We start from the raw sequence: 19,653 nt of genomic DNA, 5'->3' as shown, positions 1-19,653 counted from the left end.
ATGGGAAATGTATGGGACCTGTTATCCAAAATATTTGGAACCTGGGGTTTTCCAGATAATTACTATAATTTGAATCTCCATACTTTATGTCTACTAAAAAAGCATTTAAATGTTAATTAAACCCAATAGGATTGTTGTGTCGTCAATAAGCATTAATCATATCTCAGCTGGGATCAAGTCCAAGGTACTGTTTTATTCTTACAGAGAAATAGGAAATCAGTATTAAAAAATGTAATTATTTATTTAAAATGGGCTCTATGGGAGATGGCCTTCCCATAATTTGGAGCTTTTTGGATAATGAAAACTATATTTGTTTTAGGCCTCTCTCACGTCTGTTATTAGGGTCACTGTATGTTGAAGCTGTGAAAGCTGTGTATTGTGTGATGGCTCATGAATTCTATATGCATGCTATAGATTAATAATGTGTGTTGCTGATTTAAATCTTAGTGGACATGGTAATAAATGTTCTGAACATTTATAAGTCTAAATAAGTTACTCCTGATCCTATTTGACCTGTCAATACATTTACAGATGTAATAATATCCCTCATACCTTGAATGAATGCCCTTTTTTAGGCAAGACAGTGCTTAATTTATTTTAGGAGCCATTGACAGAATAAACTGTTTTGACAAGGAATCATGCATTCATATAATATAGAAATGTATTACACCCTAAAACGAAAACCCCTTTGTTTTTTTAAGTATTACTTAAAAGTATTACTTACAAAGCCAGCTACAGACTATAGCATGTGACTAGGGTTGCCACCTATCCGGTTTTGACCCAGACAACCCGTTTTTTTGACGGGCTACCCGAGTCAAAACTTGCACATTTTTCCGAATTAGGAAAACCAAGCAGCATTCCCTATGATTGCCACTGTGATCGGCCAATTGCCACATCATAACCCCGCCCCTGACATCACGACCCACCCCCATAGTCCCATTACATCATGACCCCAACCCCTGCCAGGATCCAACTGGGCCAAAAGGTGGCGACCCTACGTATGACCCTTTCTGACCAGCCTGTTGTCCACTCTTGTATAAACTGCATTCCAAAGACCTGCACTGCTGTAGAGCTCCTCTCCCCCTTCTCTTATTTGCAGCACCGACATGGACAAGCAGAGCAAATCCTGACATGAAGCAGACGCATGTGCATTAATCATCAACCATTCTCAAGAGTCACTGTTATCTTTTATGCAAATTAATTTGCCCTTTTTGTCCCCAGTCTCACAATAGGTAAAATAGGAATGAGGAAGTAGAGGAATCAAAATGCCTCAGTTATGATTCTTAAAGGAACAATTACACTGAAAACTGCAAGTATATCAAAGTAATTAAAATATAATGTAATGTTGCTCTGCACTGATAAAATAGGCATGTTTGCTTTAGAAAAACGACTATAGTTTATATAAACAAGCTGCTGTGTACCCATGGCGGCTGCTTGAAAAAGGCACAGGTTACAGAGCACATAACAGATAAAATGTCATTGTTTTGGACAGGGCTTATCTGTTATGTGCTGTGTATCCTGTGCCTCTTCTCCTTTTTTACAGCTTGAGTGACTGCCCCCATGGCTACACAGCAGCTTGTGTATATAAACTATAGTAGTATTTCTGAAGCAAACACACAGCTTTTACCAGTGGATGCTTACCATATATTGTATGTTAATTACTTTAAAATCCTTTAATTTTTTTGTGTTACTGTCCCTTTAAGGTAGAAAGGACTAAATTAGTGATTCACTTGGGGCACTCATTAACTATCCACAGATGCTACTTGTAAAAAAAATTGCGAAGCGCTTTCTTCTCCTTTAAGACCACTAAAAAAATCATGAAAATATTAATCCCATACCTGTAATATTTTTTAGATTCTTCCTACTTGTCAGTACAACAGTAAGTAAATGTAACTATGACTTGTAATTCTGCATTTTACGGACATAATCCACAATTGTCCATCACTCAGTCAGTTTCAAAGCTGTCCTTAGTGTTCTTAAAAAACCATGAATTTATAATTCTGATAAATGGTAAAAAAAACGATTTATCTGAAATAAATTGCTTGTTTTTCCAATACCATTCATGAATAACCTGTCTCAACTGCGGGCATATAACACATTTAATTGCATCTCTTATCCTTGCTATACCAATTAAACCTTTCTGACTCTTATGTCAGTATTACTGCTTAGACAGAAGCAAGCAAATTATACGTATGTATTAGGGATTTATCTGCGCAGGTGGTTTAAGAGTTGGCTGACGCTCCCCAGCTGATCCTCAGATAATCTTATAAATTTCCCTGGGTTAGCACTGTGTAACAGCTGTTCATAATATTAGGTGATATCATGTACAATTCCGCAAGATGTGGATTACACAGGTGATGGCAGTAGTTGTTTGGTTTGGATAAGAGCATTGTTTGTTTTAAATGGCTATTCTTAAAGGAAAACTAAACCCCCCCCCAAACAATGTAGGTCTCTATAAAAAGATATTGCATATGTAAAAACCCTGCTTCATGTAAATAAACCATTTTCATAATATAATTTTAGTAGTATGTGCCATTGGGTAATCATAAATAGAAAATTGCAATTTTAAAAAATAAGGCCCCCCCCGGGATCCTACGATTCACTGTGCACACAAACAAACCATACATGTTAGGTCACATGAGCCAATTAATGGTCCTCACCCACTGAGTCCCTGAGCTAGTGTTGTACTCATCACAGGGTCCTAACCCCACTACTTCTCCTTGTTGGTGAGGAAACTGCTCACTACATACCTTGAGTCTCTCTATTGCTCCTAGAGCAACTATGACAAGACCTTACTATTACTAAATAACTCTGTCTAGCTTTACCATACACAGACCTGGACCTGTAATATCTCACAGTGAGGTAAGGTCCCAGGAAAGACCTTGAGCATATGTGGCCAAACCCCTTTATACTTTAAACTGCTGCCACCTAGTGGACAAACCCTTTAATTACTGTGGACCCAGGAAAAGAGACATAACTACCTAAGTATGCTGAAAGGACCCTTATGTGCCCACTTACATAGACTGCCTGAGTAAACAAACCCAAATTTCTGGGTCCCTACATGCATATAAATGCTCATCTATAAATGTATGTAAAAGGTTTATTATAACTATGTCCTACAAGGACATCAAAATTATCTTCAAAATTGTCTTCCCTAAGACTGTCATACAATCCAATGTTTCCCACTAAAAGCACTATATGGATATTTATATCTCCATTTTAACAAACAAACAATACAACAGTGAAAGAAATTCCATGCAATCTCAGTACAGGTATGGGATCCATTATCCTTAAAGCTCAGAATTACAGGAAGGCGATCTCCCATAGACTCAGTTTCCATCAAATAATTCAAATAATTAAAAATTATTTCCTTTTTCTAAGTAATAATAAAATAATACTTTGTAATTAATCCCAACTAAGAGATAATGAATCATTATTGCAGGTAAAACCAGCCTATAAAGGCTTAATTAAGATTTAAAACATTATTATGGTGATCCAAATTATGTAAAGGTTCCTTATCCAGAAATGAGTGTAAAGGGTTCCTTATTAGGGATGTAGCGAACTGTTCACCGGCGAACTTGTTCGCGCGAACTTCGACCGTTCGCGTCCGCCGAATGTTCGCGAACGTCGCGCGACGTTCGCATTTTGCGTTCGCGTTCGATTCGAATACAAATCGTTCGACCATTCGACCATTCGAATTCCTTCGACCGCTAAAAATCGAACGATTTCCATTCGTTCGAACGATTGTAAGCATTCGATCGAATGAAAAGCATTTGATCGAATGCTTCGATCGTTCGATTCGAATGAAAATCGTTTGATCGAACGATTAAAATCCTTCGATCGTTCGAATCGAACGATTTTAGCGGGTGTTCGAAGTTCGTGAACTGTTTGCGAACGTTCGCATTTTTTGCCGGTGTTCGCGAACGGCGTTCGCGAACACCAAATCGGCAGTTCGCTACATCCCTATTCCTTATGCCTATGATTAAGGGACGATATAAGTTGCATGTTTTTTTAACTGAGGTCCAGTGTTGCGGTATTCAATAATTGCCTTTCCTTATCTGGAGAACTCCAGGTCCCAAGCATTCTGGATAACAGGTCCCATACCTGTACTTGTACTTGGCAAAATATGATTCCACCATGTTAGCTGTATGCTGTACAGTCATGAAAGACAGTTTGCCCATTTCATTCCACCTGTTTGCTGTTAACAGCTGCAGCCTACTGTGGAGATAATTAAATGCACCAACACAATCTTCTAAGAGCTCAGAAAACATTAACACCCCTTGACCCGGTGTCACATTTAGGGGGTTATTTACTAAACTCCGGTCTGGCTATGAGATTTATGAAAGCCTGATGCAGTAAAAAGCCAGAATCTGAAAATCCACGTCTCAGACCTGCTGAGGTTGTGTATAAGTCAACGGCAGAGGTCCCTATCCTATTTTGTAGTTTCTGCTGGAATTAGTCCAAAAATCTGACCTTTCAGGTAGAAATGCAAAAAAAAAGTTTTTTCTTTTTTGGAAAAAGCCCGAAAAAATCGAGCGATTTGGGGAAAAAACTCAGAAAAATTGTATGATTCAGGGTTTTCGCCGGATTTTAAAGGGTTTTTACCCAAACCGATTAAATGTAGTTTTTTTTCCAATAATTAAATAGGGTCAAATTGTGGATTCTAGTTTGGTCAAACTTTTTTAATTTAAATCAGAAAAATTCAGATTTTTGTAAATAACCCTCTAAAAGTCACCAAGGATTCAGGAGCTAAAAGAATAAATGTATATTGCTTTGCAATATGGGGACCCTACTTTACACACCCTTGGGCTCATTTATAAACAATTGGAAAATTTGCTCCTGGGCAGTAACCCATAGCAACCAAACAGTGATTGGCTTTTTTCAGTCAGCTACAAGTTGATCACTGAGCAATGATTGGTTGCCATGGGCTACTGTCCAGGTGCAAATTTGCTTAGTGTTTATAAATGACCCCCATTTGTTAGACCTTCTTATCACGTCTACCAGCTACTATCTCTCTCTCCTCCAAGAGAAGGTATAAAGAGAATAGAAAAAGGCAAAATATAAAAGGTAAACTGGGAAAATAGGGAAAAAAAGAAAAGGGTAAACGTCAAAGCACAATTGGACATAAAGAAGATCAGCAGAGATCATAAAGAAATTTGGGACAGAAAGGTAAAAGATGTACAGAACAGTAGGTTCAGAAAGGTTGAGTAAGTTTTAAAAGAGAACTAAACCCCCACGGTCAAAAGTCCCCACTGCCCCCACCCTCTGCTGGCCCCCCACTCTGCCTCCCCCCTGCTCAGTGTTACCCCAGAATTGTGTCCCCAGTAGGATAACTGAATGCAAATGCAGAATCAGTGGAGTTCACGGGTGCTATCTTCGGCGCTTCGGTATTCTTCGTAAAGTGATCTCCATATCTGCACATGCGCAGTTTGACCAATATTCCCGTTCGTGACAACTGTGCATGTGCCGGAATTGACGGGAATTGCTGAAGGGAAGGAAGAAGACCCGAAGAATAACGAAGTGCCGGAGGATGGCACCCGTGAGCTCCGCTGCGCTGACTCTGAATGTCATTAATCCTACAGGGGACACAATTCTGGGGTAACACTGAGCAGGGGGGAGGCAGGGAGAGGGGCTAGTGAAGGGGGGCTAGTGGGGACTTTTGACCGTGGGGGGTTTAGTTCTCCTTTAAGAAGAAAGAGTGTGGGATGATATGGCATCTGGCTAGCCCTCTGCTTTATTTGGAAATATAGCTACAGAACCTTGAAAAAGTATTTGTCCCCTTGAGTTCCCCTAATTTTACTGAAATACCAAGCCTACAGTGAAATTCTATTCTTTCCATTTATTTAAAAGCAAAAAATACACAGAATAAAATACACATTATAAATATGCTTCCCCACTCTTTTGTAAGTAATTTGGGAGTCATTTTGGTCGATTTAACATTAAATCAACATTAAGATTATGTTCCACAATGTTCTCATTGTTTACATTAGTAAATCTATGCATACTGGGCATCAAACTGTTCAGTAGATGGAAATAACCGAATGGGTCTGTGTTGAAATTACATTCTTCCTATTGTTTTAATCCATAAATAAAAATCCATATTTTCCCGTTCTGTTATTCTAAAACACTAATTTGAAAGTTGGGCTATTTTCATTGGCATTACCCCCCTTTCCTTTATAAACAGGACAATTTGTTCAGAACTGCCCATCTACCTTTAAATAATCAAATCTCTCCCTTATCTAAACAGCAGCCTTTGAGCAGCTCATTATCCCGGGCTTCTCGACAGAATGGTAATTTGTTTTATCAGCTCCTTTGATGTTCTTTAGGACCAGAAGTGACAGGAAGAACTAAAGGGAAACTAGCATCATATTCTTGTTTAGTGCCAGAAATAACAGTAACTGTACATATTATTAATTAAAACAATAAGTAAAAAATATGTTCAGCATGTGCCTTATTCGTTCAGCTAATGCTGAAAAGGGGTGTATATTTAAAGTGGGCAAGATCAGAAATTGTTTGTGGACGAGGCCTATTATAACCATGGGTGTGGATTATAATTGTGGGTGTGGTTTGTTTTGGATTACCAGGCTATGCACAAAGCACATAGCATCTCTCCACATTTTTAAAATTGAATTAAGTCACTGCACATACCTAATAAAAACGACTCATATACAGCCACTTGCACATATAACACAACAGTGAAATTACTAGTGCAATTCCTCAGAGTAAAGAGAATTATCTTGTAAACCAGAACCACTAGCAGTCAAATAATTAAAAGACTAGTATTGACCACAACAATGTTTCTAAACTAGGACTTTATTACATAAAGTTAACTTTCCCTACTTGCTTTGGAACTTAGTTACTATTCCTGGTTAATATAGTGGGAATGAGCACATGGCTCTGCCTCTTTGGACTCCACCTGTTACTAGGGTACATAGCCAAAAATCCAGCAGCACACTATCTGTTGCAAAACTCAATGAAAATTTTATTCAGCCCTCAAAATAACATACAGGTGACATTTTTTGCCCTGCTGGCCCTTTTTCAAGCCTGATTACTAGAGTGAATGCTGCCTGGAAGCTGAAGGCCCCAGTAAAGAAAATTGCACCCTAATAGAACCAACCCCAAGTGAAGTCAAGGAGCAAGGACCCCATGGACAAGGTATTAGATAGTGACAGATAAGGTCATAGTACTCATCAGGGGTGTAAGATAGTTAGTACAGCTTAGAAAGAGCAGCACTTAGCTTCAACAAGGATTGATAAACGGTCACCTCCCAGATGATAATTTACCTAAAGTGAAGGGACACTCAGCTAGAAATGGATTCCGGTTTGATTTACTTCCTGAGAGGCTTCCACTGGAGGCAATTCAGATCACTAACAGGTATCTCTCTACTGGTCAGCTGAAACTTTATAATGTCCCATCTCCTTTTTGGTACTAGTGTCTACCTTTTTACCTGAATATACAGTGTCTGGAGACCAGGAGATCTCCCAGAGGACACATGCCCTAATGCTCCACAGTCATCCATATTTCCATGGTAGGCCTGTATAAAAACCTATATTATTTGTGACTAAATATATCCAGTTGCTCTAAAAATGGGCCCAGAACTCCGGGTTCTCTTGTGGACTCTAGGCCTTTGACTTTGGCTATGGTCATGAAACTTGGTGGCTTATAATATAGGGAACATAGCACTGAGTGCATTGACACCATTTATCAATGGTACTAGTGCCGACACTTATAATCCAAGTGTCATTGTAGATGGAGGGAATTTCAGGTAATTTCATACTGCAGGCCACGTCAATAGGCCCAGCAGACTTGCAGCTCAAGAATTTTTAATAGATGATTTCAGGGATTGCATTGGACAAATAGAGCTTGATAAATGTGCTGTTTATTGCACAGCACTCTTTATATTTTTTTCCCATGGAAATCATTTTACACAGCTCTATTTGAAGCAACATAGGAGGTTCTTCACAGTGAGGACTGTGAGGTTGTGGAATGCACTGCCGGGTGATGTTGTGATGGCTGATTTAGTTAATGCCTTTAAGAATGGCTTGGATATTGTGATACTAAACTCTATAGTTAGTATAGGTATGGGTATATAGAATTTATGTGGAGTATGGAAGGGTGTGTGTATGGATGCTGGATTGCTGGGTTTTCATTTGGAGGGGTTGAGCTTGATGGACTTTATCTTTTTTTAACCCGATTTAACTATGTAACTACTATGTAGCTTGATATATAGGACTCTTTATATTGCTGCAAATGTGCATACATAAAAACAGAATGAAATGTATTATATATAATGGTATCTATAGAAGGAAATATATTTTGCAAAAAAAAAATAAAAATGCTTGTACTGTGCAAAGGCCATCAGGACAGTTAAAAGGAGAACTAAAGATCAATAGAAGAGTAGGGTAGAAATGCAACCACACCTCATTAGCAGTTAAGATCTGTGCCTCCAAAGATGCCCCCAGTAGCTATTCTTCATATTTTCTGTTGATTCAAAGTGCATACTCTATGTTGTTGTCAATTATCTGAGCTTAGGGATTTACTGCACAATACAAGGCTGATTAGTAATTAATTCAAATTATCATTCAATTGTAGCACAGAAACCAATTAGCATCAAAATCTAATAGCCAGCTCTGTAACATCAGCTAACATAACAGACAAACCTTTATTTTCTTCTTGATTAGCTAAGCTTCTCTGCCCAGACTACACTGAGCATGTGTGTCACCGACACTCCTAACAAACCCCAAAATGGCGAGCTCCTGTGACAAAGCTGAAGACTGGGATCATTACTGCTATAGAGATGCTCAGCCAAAGGCTGGTGCATGAAGCTTAATATTTAAAATGTATTTTTTAGACATATCTATTTTTAGTGTTCAGGTCTCCTATTACAACAAAGATAGTGTGGTTGGGAGAATGGCAGTGATTCATTCCTTATTTCTGGAAATTAAATTGCAATATGATCCAGGGTTGTAGAGAAATTGTGCTTTTGAGTGTATATAAGCATTGTTCTTTTCATACATTAATTTCCTCAAAGCTACTCAGTAGGATGCATTGAACTAATTACACGAGCACAGGATTGAATGGAAAACTATTCTCTTTTGTTTGACTGTAACCTGGATCTGTTTCATAGGTTAAAATGACGGTATTTAATGAACTGCTTGTTTTGTATTTATGTTTTGTAGAAATTGCTTTCATTAGGCTTTAAATGATATCATTTGAGGAGAGAACAGATGAACAATTAGCCAAACAAACATGGCAATTTTTAAAAACTCACACAACCAAAGGCCTTGATTTCTCTCCATTATTCTTTCTAATGCTTTCTCACAACAAATTAAAAGCCTATTATTCATGGATGTGCAATGTCACTGTGCTTTTCTTGCACATATAGAAAACAAATGTAGTAAATAACCAAAACACATGCCAAATCCAAGGGATCCTGAGATTAACTTCAGCTCATTCAACTGTATCATTGATATAAGGTCCTGCCCTGGGGAAAATATAGAAATTGGCTACAGATTGTCAACGGATTCAGTATGTTCAGTAAATTCATAAGAGGGCATTCATAGAAATCAAAATCCAACAAGTAAACTAGGCATCCAGTTAAAAAATGAGGCAAAATCACCTACATTCTGTTGAATATATTTAGACCTGGAAAATGACTGCCAAAATCAGGCATTTGCTCAGGATATAAATATCTATCCAATTGATATCCATATTTGGGTCAAGAATAGGAATTCTGCAGTAATCTGCTAAAGCTCTTATTTCTACATTTATTGTTTTGCTGCTAAGCTTTGGTGCAGCACAGAGCACCGTTAAGGGATTGAAGACATATTTTTTGCTTTTGCATTGTACAGCCCCCACCCCCATTCCTATTCTTCTGGAATCTCAATGATAACAGTGAATATTTATTTCTGGAACCAGCAATGAGTAATCCATGCTTTCACATACCTATACATCTATCTCTACATCCGCCAATGCTTGGCATATATAGGAGGGACGTAGGATGTATCATTCCGCTGTTGTTGTTGGCAATGTTAATGCTTAGTCATTTGAGGTGGTTGGAGGTTGTCTGTGAAATGTTATCTGTAGGAAAGTATATCCCTATCCCCAAGTATAATGCACTTTCAATAATAAGAAAACTACTTTGGCAAGTGCTCACCACAAATAACATATACTGAAACATCTGGCAGAAACATAACATCGTTCTTATTTAAGGAACATCAGTTGAGTGAGTCAGTTGCTTTTAGAAGGGCTGCTCTGTCTGTATTGAGTCTTCAAAAAGTAGATAAGCATTTGTCTTGTACCTACCATGTCAAGTCCGCTCTTCTTTACAACCCTTGCTATGTTCCCATTGACTGATCCTTTGTCTCCAATGCCTAAATTGAATTTTATGAAATCTATGAATCCCTACATGCCATATTCATGCCACAAGTAGTTGAAGAGTTTCCTGTTTAAACTAGGGGTGATTTTTAGCAACATTTCCACACCATTAGTTCCTATAAAGGCTATTAAGTGTGGTATTAAGTCTCACAAGTATCTAAAAATGGTCTCCCCCATTGTTAGACTGCTGACTGCAATGTATGTCTGATTTGCTGAACAAACATCCCCTTAAACCTAGTTCATAATTATGGGACGTGAAGGAAGAAGACGAGGCTTGCTCTTTACCTATGGAAAGCAGACCACATGCATACTGTATATAAAGTTACAGGTATTGGACCTGTTATCCAGAATGCTCAGGACCTGGGGCTTTCTGGATAAGGGATCTTTTCATTATTTAGATCACCATACCTTAAACCTACAAAAAATCATTAAAGCATGAATTAAACTCCAATAAGGAGTAATTGTATCTTAGTATGGATCACATATAAGTTACTGTTTTAATATTACAGGGAAAAAGTATCCTTCCTGTAAGTCAGAGCTGTCTGGATAACGGGTTTGCAGATTCTACACCAGTATACAATAGAGTTGCAGATCTCTATTAACATGAATAATCAAAGCTATGGACTAAATTATTCCCTGTCCTTGTTTAAAATGCAGTAATAATGATGTTTTCACTGTCTTTCTAGCTATGGCCAATTTTATCCTGTTGATCCCAGAAGGAAAACATCTGTTTGACACAGCAGATCTTCCTTCTTCTGTTTTGCAAGAGAACCCCATGTCAGCAGGAGGCTAAAATCCTTTTTTAGTATTTGCCAGTGCTATGTTGTTTGGTCATAAACAGCAATTTGGCATTTCAAAAGCTGCCAGCTTCTCTTTGTTCTCTGATGAACTTTAAGGTATTCACATCCTTTTCTACAATTTATTTTAATTCAAACAATCGTGGAAGTTGTATATGTCTTTATAATGCTGTAGGAAATATGGGTGCATTGCTGTCTTGGTCTTTATGCATATCCCATTACATCTGCACAAGCAAAAAGATAAAAGAACATTTATGTTCATGCTCACTTGGCAGCCTTTGTGCCCGAGGGTGCTCCCATTTTGTGATTGTTATGGCCTCAGTAGCAGCTGCAGCACCATCTGTATTTTATGAGTAAAATAATCTAGCGCATATTACAATTACAAATTTCATATTCATTTCGAGGCTTCATTTTTAAAATGCCTTATTATTTAATGCAGAGAATATTTATAAACATGGAATATTATACAATAAGTTTTGCATATTGACTTGTGTAGCACTAATTAGAGATGAGTCAGTGGGCTGACACTGGATTTGAAAATCCCTTCGGAATCTTCAAAGTTGGATTAAACTGGGTCAAATCGAGCGGTGGCGTGGCAGTGAAACACAAAGAAAAAAAAATCGGAATAATTTGCAAGTATTGCCAAGACTCATAATGAGTCAATATTTAAAATGCCTCGCTCTGATGTTAGTAGATAAGATCATTACTATTGTTATGCAGGGTCGTATTTACCTAGATACTTATTTACCTATATATTTGTATGTAAACTCTAATTCAAGGAACATTTCGATTGTAAGCTCTTTAGAGCAGGGACCTTCATCCTCCTGTTTCCTTGACACTAAGTGCTTAATCTTTATTGTAATGGTACTTTGTATTTTTTATTGTACTTTGTATTTACTATTGTAATGACCCCCTTTTATTTGTTCTATTAATTTAGTGTTCTGCTGTACAGTGCTACGTTTACAAATAGTGCTATACAAATATAGAACATACATTTAAAATAAATTATCATACAGAACTTGGTAGTAGAACAGCAAGCTGAGTGTATGGGGCTTGCAAACTCCTTGCAACTGTGGGCAAGTCCCTATGCACCAAACCTGTTACCTTGAGAGTAAGCAAGGGTTTAAAGGGTTTGTTCACCTTAAAGGACCAATAACATCAAAAAAAATAATTTCAAAATTCGTTAGTATAGAACGAAATAAAAGACAATCCATTGTGCGGCGCTTGATTTCATCTCCCATATTCTACTGACAGCGTGTGGAAGGTGATGTCGGCGGGCTCCCCATTAGCTTCCACAGAAGGCGGCCACAGAAATCAAGTACTGCAGGGCACTCATGTTGTTACGGTGCATGTGCACTGTGGGCTAGTTACTGTTATTCTAACATCCCAGACACCCCCTTACCTTTCCAACAACCAATTTACCTGAATATTGGAGTAGGTTTCGGCATCCTACAGGTCACTATGAATATTAATATGCATCAATATGCCACCTAGAGGCAGCTGTAAGGGTAGCATGAAGCAGGGGAAATACAGTAGGTGGAAAAGCTGTGTATAGGACAAGGAGATACTGTAACTGTAAGTACTGAATAGCTGACTGAAATGACTTGTATGATGCAGTTTTGGGTATGATTGAAAGAACAGGATCACACACAATAAAATATTATTTGCAAGGCGCACAGTTTAAAATAATTTTAAAAAGGATACAAGCAAAATCCACAAAGATGGGTTTTACAATTTGGTTGGTATTTTTGGCATTGTTTTACTGTTATATGTAAGCTCTGTGAAGCATTAGCCTATTGGATCACCATCTCTGGCGGGTGCAAGTTGGTTCAATGATGCAGAAATCCCATTCCACAATTGGAAACCTGACAAAACAAAAGCTCAGGCCGGCTGTTTATAAACAGAGCACAGACACAGTTATAAGGATTTATACCAGAATTTTTTTTTATATTCTATGCACAAACATACAACTGATTTGGAAAACCTCAAGTGTCTCGAATGTGCCAATACCAGATATGTATAGTTTTTTAGAGATATATTACATATATATATATATACAGCATACTTTAGATTCCAAAGCCAAAAAATCCTGGAACAGTAGGTTTACCCAAGGAAACCATATATTTTTGTCAAATCCAAAATGGGTAACCATGTCTTTCTACTCTTAATTACCAAACATCTAAGCTTTTGTGAACTTCGTGGTTTCTATAAAAATTTATAAAAATTCTGAAAAATCACATCAAAACTTTCACTTTGCAAGTTTTTATCTCCCACACAGCATTAAAGAAAAAACATCCTAAATATGAATGCCAGGCACCCACTGAACAGTTTGATGCCCATTGTGCATAGAATTACTAAAGTATCTGGCATTTAGAGACCTGAAATAAAGTTAGTAGAAAACCATAATTTTCCAGAAAGAACACATTCTGACAAACCCAAAATGGGTAAATACATCTTTCTACTGCAAACTACCGAACTGTAAAGCTATGCTAAATGTAGCAGTTTTTATGAAATGTCTAAAACTTGTCACAAAGCTTTCATTTTATCCCATTATATGCCCCACAAATTTGCAATGTACCAACAAAAAACATCCTTAATATGAATTCCAGGGCTCTATTAAACACTTTAATGTCCAATATGCACAGATTTACCAAACTATGTGGTGTACACAGGCAGGGTCGACGGGGGGGGGGGCTGGACCCATTGGGGCTTCTTCCTCAGGGCCCCCCCGATGCGCATGTGCGCACAGGAAGAGTAAAGAGGCACAGGGTGCGGATCTGGGTTAGAAAACTGAACAATTTTGCCTTTGCAACCACTTTTCCCTCACACAACAGTAGGACAGTGATTGCAAATTTTATAGGTTGCGCCAGTGTGCAGTGTATGTAATAAATCTTCTCAATGAAAAAGTTGTCAAGTTTGCTCCAAAAGTTTACGACACCTTTGACCAGTTGTTAAATGTTCAAAATGCGCAGTTAAGATTTACAATGCAATACAAGCCTAATGAAGAATATTACATTGTGACATGGAAATTTTTATTCACAAATTTGTTTTCTTTGCAAATTGTATTAAATTACCCCCGTAGAGGTCAAAATTTCCATGGGCAAAAACATGTAACAAAGAACAGTGCAGAATGCAATAAAATCACTAAAATACAAGAAAACCACTAAAATCAATACTTTTTGCCTAGTGTAATCAGCAGTGAGAATCACAGTCTAATTATGTTGGCTTGGCCAGATACAAGCAAACAACATCTACGCAGAACTGAAAATGCAATAAAATAGCTAAAAATAATAAAATGGCTAAAATTGCACCAAAATCACCAAAAATGTAATATAATCACCAAAATAACATACAAAAGGTACTGCACACTGCAGTAAGTGAATACGCCATTCGCATTGGCAATAAATCAAAGGCAAAAAGCAGACATTGAGATTAAAAAAAAGTCAGAAAATCAAGTAAGTGTACTTATGTGTGTATACTTGGCAAACTGCGTGTTATGTGCATGTGTACAAGTATGTGTGAGTGCTGTGAATATGTAAAAGCCCCCTGATCCCCCCAAAATATATGTGTATGTGTGTAAGTGTAAATGTATGTGTGTGTTAGTGTAAAAGTATGAGTTTGTGTGTTTGTGAGTTTGCAGTGTCACTTACTTGTCCAAGCAGGCAAGAGGGCAGAAGACACAGGAGGGTTGCTGGAGAAGTGCGTAATCATTGATGATCCGTTGGGTGGGTGGGGAGAGCCTGTGGCTCAGGACGAATAGGCCACAGCAGACATGTATTTTTTCATGTGTCTGCTGCTCTTTAGGGGCCACTGGATGCTGGCTTCTGTTCATTGCCTAGGATGTGAGGAATGAGAGGGGATGCAGTGAGCTGCTTTAAAAGCCGCTCCTCCGCTCCCCAACCAGGAAGTGCTGCAGATCGTAGAATCTATGATCTGTGGCACTTAGGTACTTTTATCCACAGATTGTAGATTCTACGATCTGTGGCACTTAAAGGGTTACAAGGATCATCTTGGAGCTTGTATGGGTATAGATAAGCACTTGCAGGGATAAGGCAATGGTTCTGCTGAAGGAGATCGATAGCTGTTAGCCTAATGGCACACACATCATTTCTCTGCCACTTTATTTCAGCTTACGGATAAATGCCCAATAGCACCCATCCTGTGCCTTTTGTCATTGCTTAAATGTGCACATTCAGGCCGAAAGCCACTTGTTAAGAGCAGGCAGAAATACAGAAGATGGAGAAACTCTACGTGTGCTATTAGCCTTAGAAATGACTCACTGCCGGCTCGCTTCGAACTATCCAGGTGCCTCCAGATGGCATAGAGACACCCTTATGTAACTGACATGCATAAAACAAATACAGGGAGGTGCTAAACCAGGAATTTATTGTTTTTAAAAATGCGCTCCATCCAATATAATCATTGATGCAATAAAATGATTTGCACAGACTCATCACATGATAGATCCCCTTTAGGAGCCTAAAAGATCCATCGTTTTAACTGAAGCATATTCTAGAGCCAAATTATGGGAGCACTGCTGGAAGGTTTTACCTGATAGACAAATCCTTATCATTAGCTTTCATGCAAGTCACATGACCTACTAGCCCAGAGCATTTTTGCCACTATGCCTCCTTATCTGATTGGATCTTTGCATTAATGACCCAATGCTATTGTTTCTTGTGACATTGCTTGTTATGCTTTTAATAATAAAAGGAATTTGGTTAAACTGAGGATTTTATAAATACTGGCTACTGATGAGACAATTTATTATGGACCAGATGGAGAGCGAGATTGCTGGTAACTTGATGTTACACCAGCACTAACAACTGTATTATGTGTAAATCAATATCTTCATCATTATTATACATTTTTTAAAGACTGATAATTTTAGAGAGCTAGTAAATCTGCAAGGAATACACAGCATTACACATGCTGCAGACTATTATGAGAGGTATTATGGGACATTTTTCTTAATTAAATTCATTCTTTATAGACTGACCAATATAATACACTATTAAGGATCTAAATGCAGCAGAAATAACCAGATGCTTGTGGCAGTTGAAAAGTGCACAATGAATGCCATGCATACTTTAATGAGATATATAATGGCTACCAATAAAATGGGAGTCCGTGCGATTCCAGGCAATAACGGGAGTCTCTGATGCATGTAGAGTGAAGTAAACTCTGATATCAAAATGTCACTCTAACGGAGTATAATGGCTTTAAAACAGCAGTTTAAATACAAATATAAGAATAAGCTGCCACTAATGAGAATGGTGATAAATGATCCATGCTTTTTCACCCAACTGGGTATTTTGCAAAGATTGATACAGGTCTCAAGAGGAACCACTTTTCCACTACCATCCCCATATCCATTGTATGCCATGATCAAAGTTTGCAGAGATGGATTGTTCAAACTGTGGTGAAGGAATCAGACAGGTGTAAGCAGACCTTCAGCTGACCTTGACAAAAGGTACAACAGTTTCAACTCACACTTGCCATCGCCCTATAGTAGGAAGCCCAGGAGGATCCAGTTGCCAATAGAAATACTTACAAAAAAAAAAGGTCTTGCAAAAACGCACCTGAACATGAATAGAGTATTTGGTATTGCACCACATGTTGTTCTTTACGAGAAGAAAATATAGCCTTCAAAGAAGAGAACACTAAGGGGGTTATTTATCAAAGTCTGAATTTATCTCGTTATTTCTATGAAAAAAAGTCAGACTAACTCCGAATTGCTGATTGGACCTTATCTATCATAGCAAACGCTTGCTAAAATTGGATTTTCCCGCCAAAAGTCAGATTTCCCACCAAAAAGTCAGATTTTTCCCTCCAAAATCGGATTTTTGGCTCCAAAGCCTGAAAAAAAAATCAGATTTTTGGCCGAAACTCATCACGACCATGATATTGAAATGGGAGCTTTGCCATTGTTTTCTAAAGGGTCCGGACAGCTTGGAGATGGCGGATTTTCAGATTTAGACTTTTTTCAACTTCGGGGTATAATAAATTGCGGAAATTTTTTTTTTCATAATTTTTGTATTTGGAGTTTGATAAATAACACCCAACTGTACAGCCATACAAGTAGCTGGTTTATTGGAGCTGCTTTGCTTCCCCTGGAACTGGGTGCCATAAAAATTGAAATGACCTTATCACAACATGACCATGATATTTTGGAGCACAATATTGCAGCCAGTGTCAGAAAACTGGTTCTCGGTTGCAGACCATGGGTCTTCCAGAGGAAGTACACACCCAAAAGCATGGGATAGTTAAATACAAAACACTGGACTAATCTGAAGAGTAATGAGTCCAGTTCTAAATCCCATTGAACCCTTGTTTAGATGCCATAAAACTGCAGTTTGGAGAAGTCATCATTTAATCTGAGAAAATTGGAGCTGGTGATGCACAATGGATCCTGTACTTGTCACCATAGCACATAAATTCCATTGTGTGTTGGAACTCGTTCTCTTCTCTCTGCACGCCGCTCCTCTGGAACCCCCCTCCCAATTGTCAACAGGTGGCTTATGGCTATTGAGGTCTCATGAGCTAACTGGGGTCAGTATTTTTTAAAAAACAGTATTTATCACTGATATGCTACAATTTCATTTTGAGCACACACAGGTGGATCAAATTCGAATCAGATGGGGCGAGGGAGATCCACTTCTCTCAGCCTGCAAAAATATGAAAGCTGAGAGCAGCGGAGCCCACACACGTGTGCCCATGGCCTTAAGGGTCAAATAGCGCCGATATAAAAACTTAGCAAGGTAAATAAACACTTTCATAACCACTGGTTAAATACAAACAATACAATATGGTCACATACAAAAAAAAAACAGAAATGTACTGAGCACTAATTAACAATGACAAAAATGAAGTTAAATATTTTAAAAACAACATTTATGAATTAGGAACAAAGTTTGCCCCAGTCTAGTAACATGTAGCAACCAGTATTTACTATTTACTGGTCTCCTGTTTGAAAGCAAATGTCTAGTTTATTTCTTTGTGGCAGTTTTCATTTTTAGAACACAGTAAAGATATTATTTCAAGAGCCAGCCAGACATAAACACCTATATTTTAAAATGCACACTGAGTATAATTTCAGTGGGTAAGCAAGTGTCCTTTTCATTATTTTTCCATTAAGGATTCAATCGATAATTTTAGAGGACAAACTACAGATAAAGGACGTTTGTATTGCTGGAGGGGAATTGTAAAGCCACTTACCATTCTCACTGCCTTGCTTGATTTCTTCTGCCGTACGATCTATGAGCACATACAGTGACCACATTACACACGTTAAAGCAATAATGTGAAATGTAACCGAGCACACTATCTTGCTTTTTTCACTTTTTGTCATCTGCAGTTTTTCCCACTAAAACGAGAATATTAGAAAGAAATGACTGAAAAGCATAAGGTGACATTTACTAATACGGAACATATCAATAAGATTTCGTTTGAGTGACATTTTTTTATCAATAGAAATTCAGACAGTCCGCAGGCAGTAATTCTATTATTAATCTACGGAGGCACAATGTATAGGTCTCCAGCTGTTGGCTGGCTACTATTCCTAACATTATTGTTCAGCAAGAGCTGAAGAGCTGCGTTTGCCCATCTTTTCTTCAGCGTAAGTGAAATCACACAGAATATGGAAATAAAGTCTGCAGTTGTTTTACATTGAATAATATAAAATATATCATTTTTGTTCACCCATCATTTTGTAGTGTAGCTGTGGGGCAACCCAAACTAACTGCAGTCAGGGCTTTCAAATTGTCCATTTACAAATGAGTAGATATGCATGTGGTTGATCAGCATGGCTGCATGACATTTGGTTGCAGGGAAATAAATGCAGTCCATCTGAACTAATGAGCCATGCAGCACATCTGCTTTTATAGCTGACTTGCTATAAGATGACTTTATGGGATTCTTAGGTAAAGAATCCCATCATGCCTTAGGCTAATGATGAATTAGTAAATGAGAAGATGGCATCTATCACAGATATGTCCCTGGAATAGTTTTTTTGTTGTTAGTTTTACTTGCACCCAATATTATGCTTTGTTTATAGATAGAAATAATAATTCCTAAACTTTCTTCCCTGCTGACTATTATTTCCTTATGTTTATATGCTGTTGGGTCTGTTTAGAGACACAGGAAGGTAGTGTGCAAATTGCACAAATTAGATCATTGTGCTCCTTTCACACTGCCTTTCCTTAAGTAAATTACCCCAATATCTTTTCTGCCTGTCCAGGTTGAAAAGGAATTTTCCAATAAACAAGACATGTTCACAGTAATGAAACTATAGAGAAAGCAGACCCCACAGATGCAGGGGGCCCTGGGAATGAGGGGGCCAGACTGTGGGGTTTGCTTCCTATATAGTTGGAAATTATTCCCTCTTCCCCAGCTGCTCTCATACCTGCAAGTAGAGATGTCGCGAACTGTTCGCCGGCGAACTTGTTCGCGCGAACATCGGGTGTTCGCGCTCGCCGGA

At 38.1% G+C, this 19,653-nt stretch overlaps 1 protein-coding gene across 4 annotated transcripts in view; it reads right to left on the bottom strand.

The window, feature by feature from the left end:
- The window catches only part of LOC121402798 (E3 ubiquitin-protein ligase MARCHF1-like), an 84,841-nt gene that overhangs the window by 9,802 nt on the left and 55,386 nt on the right, over positions 1-19,653 (bottom strand). For all 4 annotated transcript variants that reach the window (XM_041589277.1, XM_041589273.1, XM_041589274.1 and 1 more), the window contains one exon: positions 18,393-18,540. In XM_041589277.1, coding sequence (XP_041445211.1) covers positions 18,393-18,540 — 148 coding nt within the window. The remainder of the gene's footprint in view (positions 1-18,392; positions 18,541-19,653) is intronic.

The sequence above is a fragment of the Xenopus laevis genome, chromosome 1L (assembly GCF_017654675.1).
Source record: "Xenopus laevis strain J_2021 chromosome 1L, Xenopus_laevis_v10.1, whole genome shotgun sequence".
NCBI classification, from domain to species: domain Eukaryota; kingdom Metazoa; phylum Chordata; class Amphibia; order Anura; family Pipidae; genus Xenopus; species Xenopus laevis.
The sequence above is the reverse complement of the archived record's forward strand: the minus strand, read 5'-3'. Positions and strand labels throughout refer to the sequence as shown.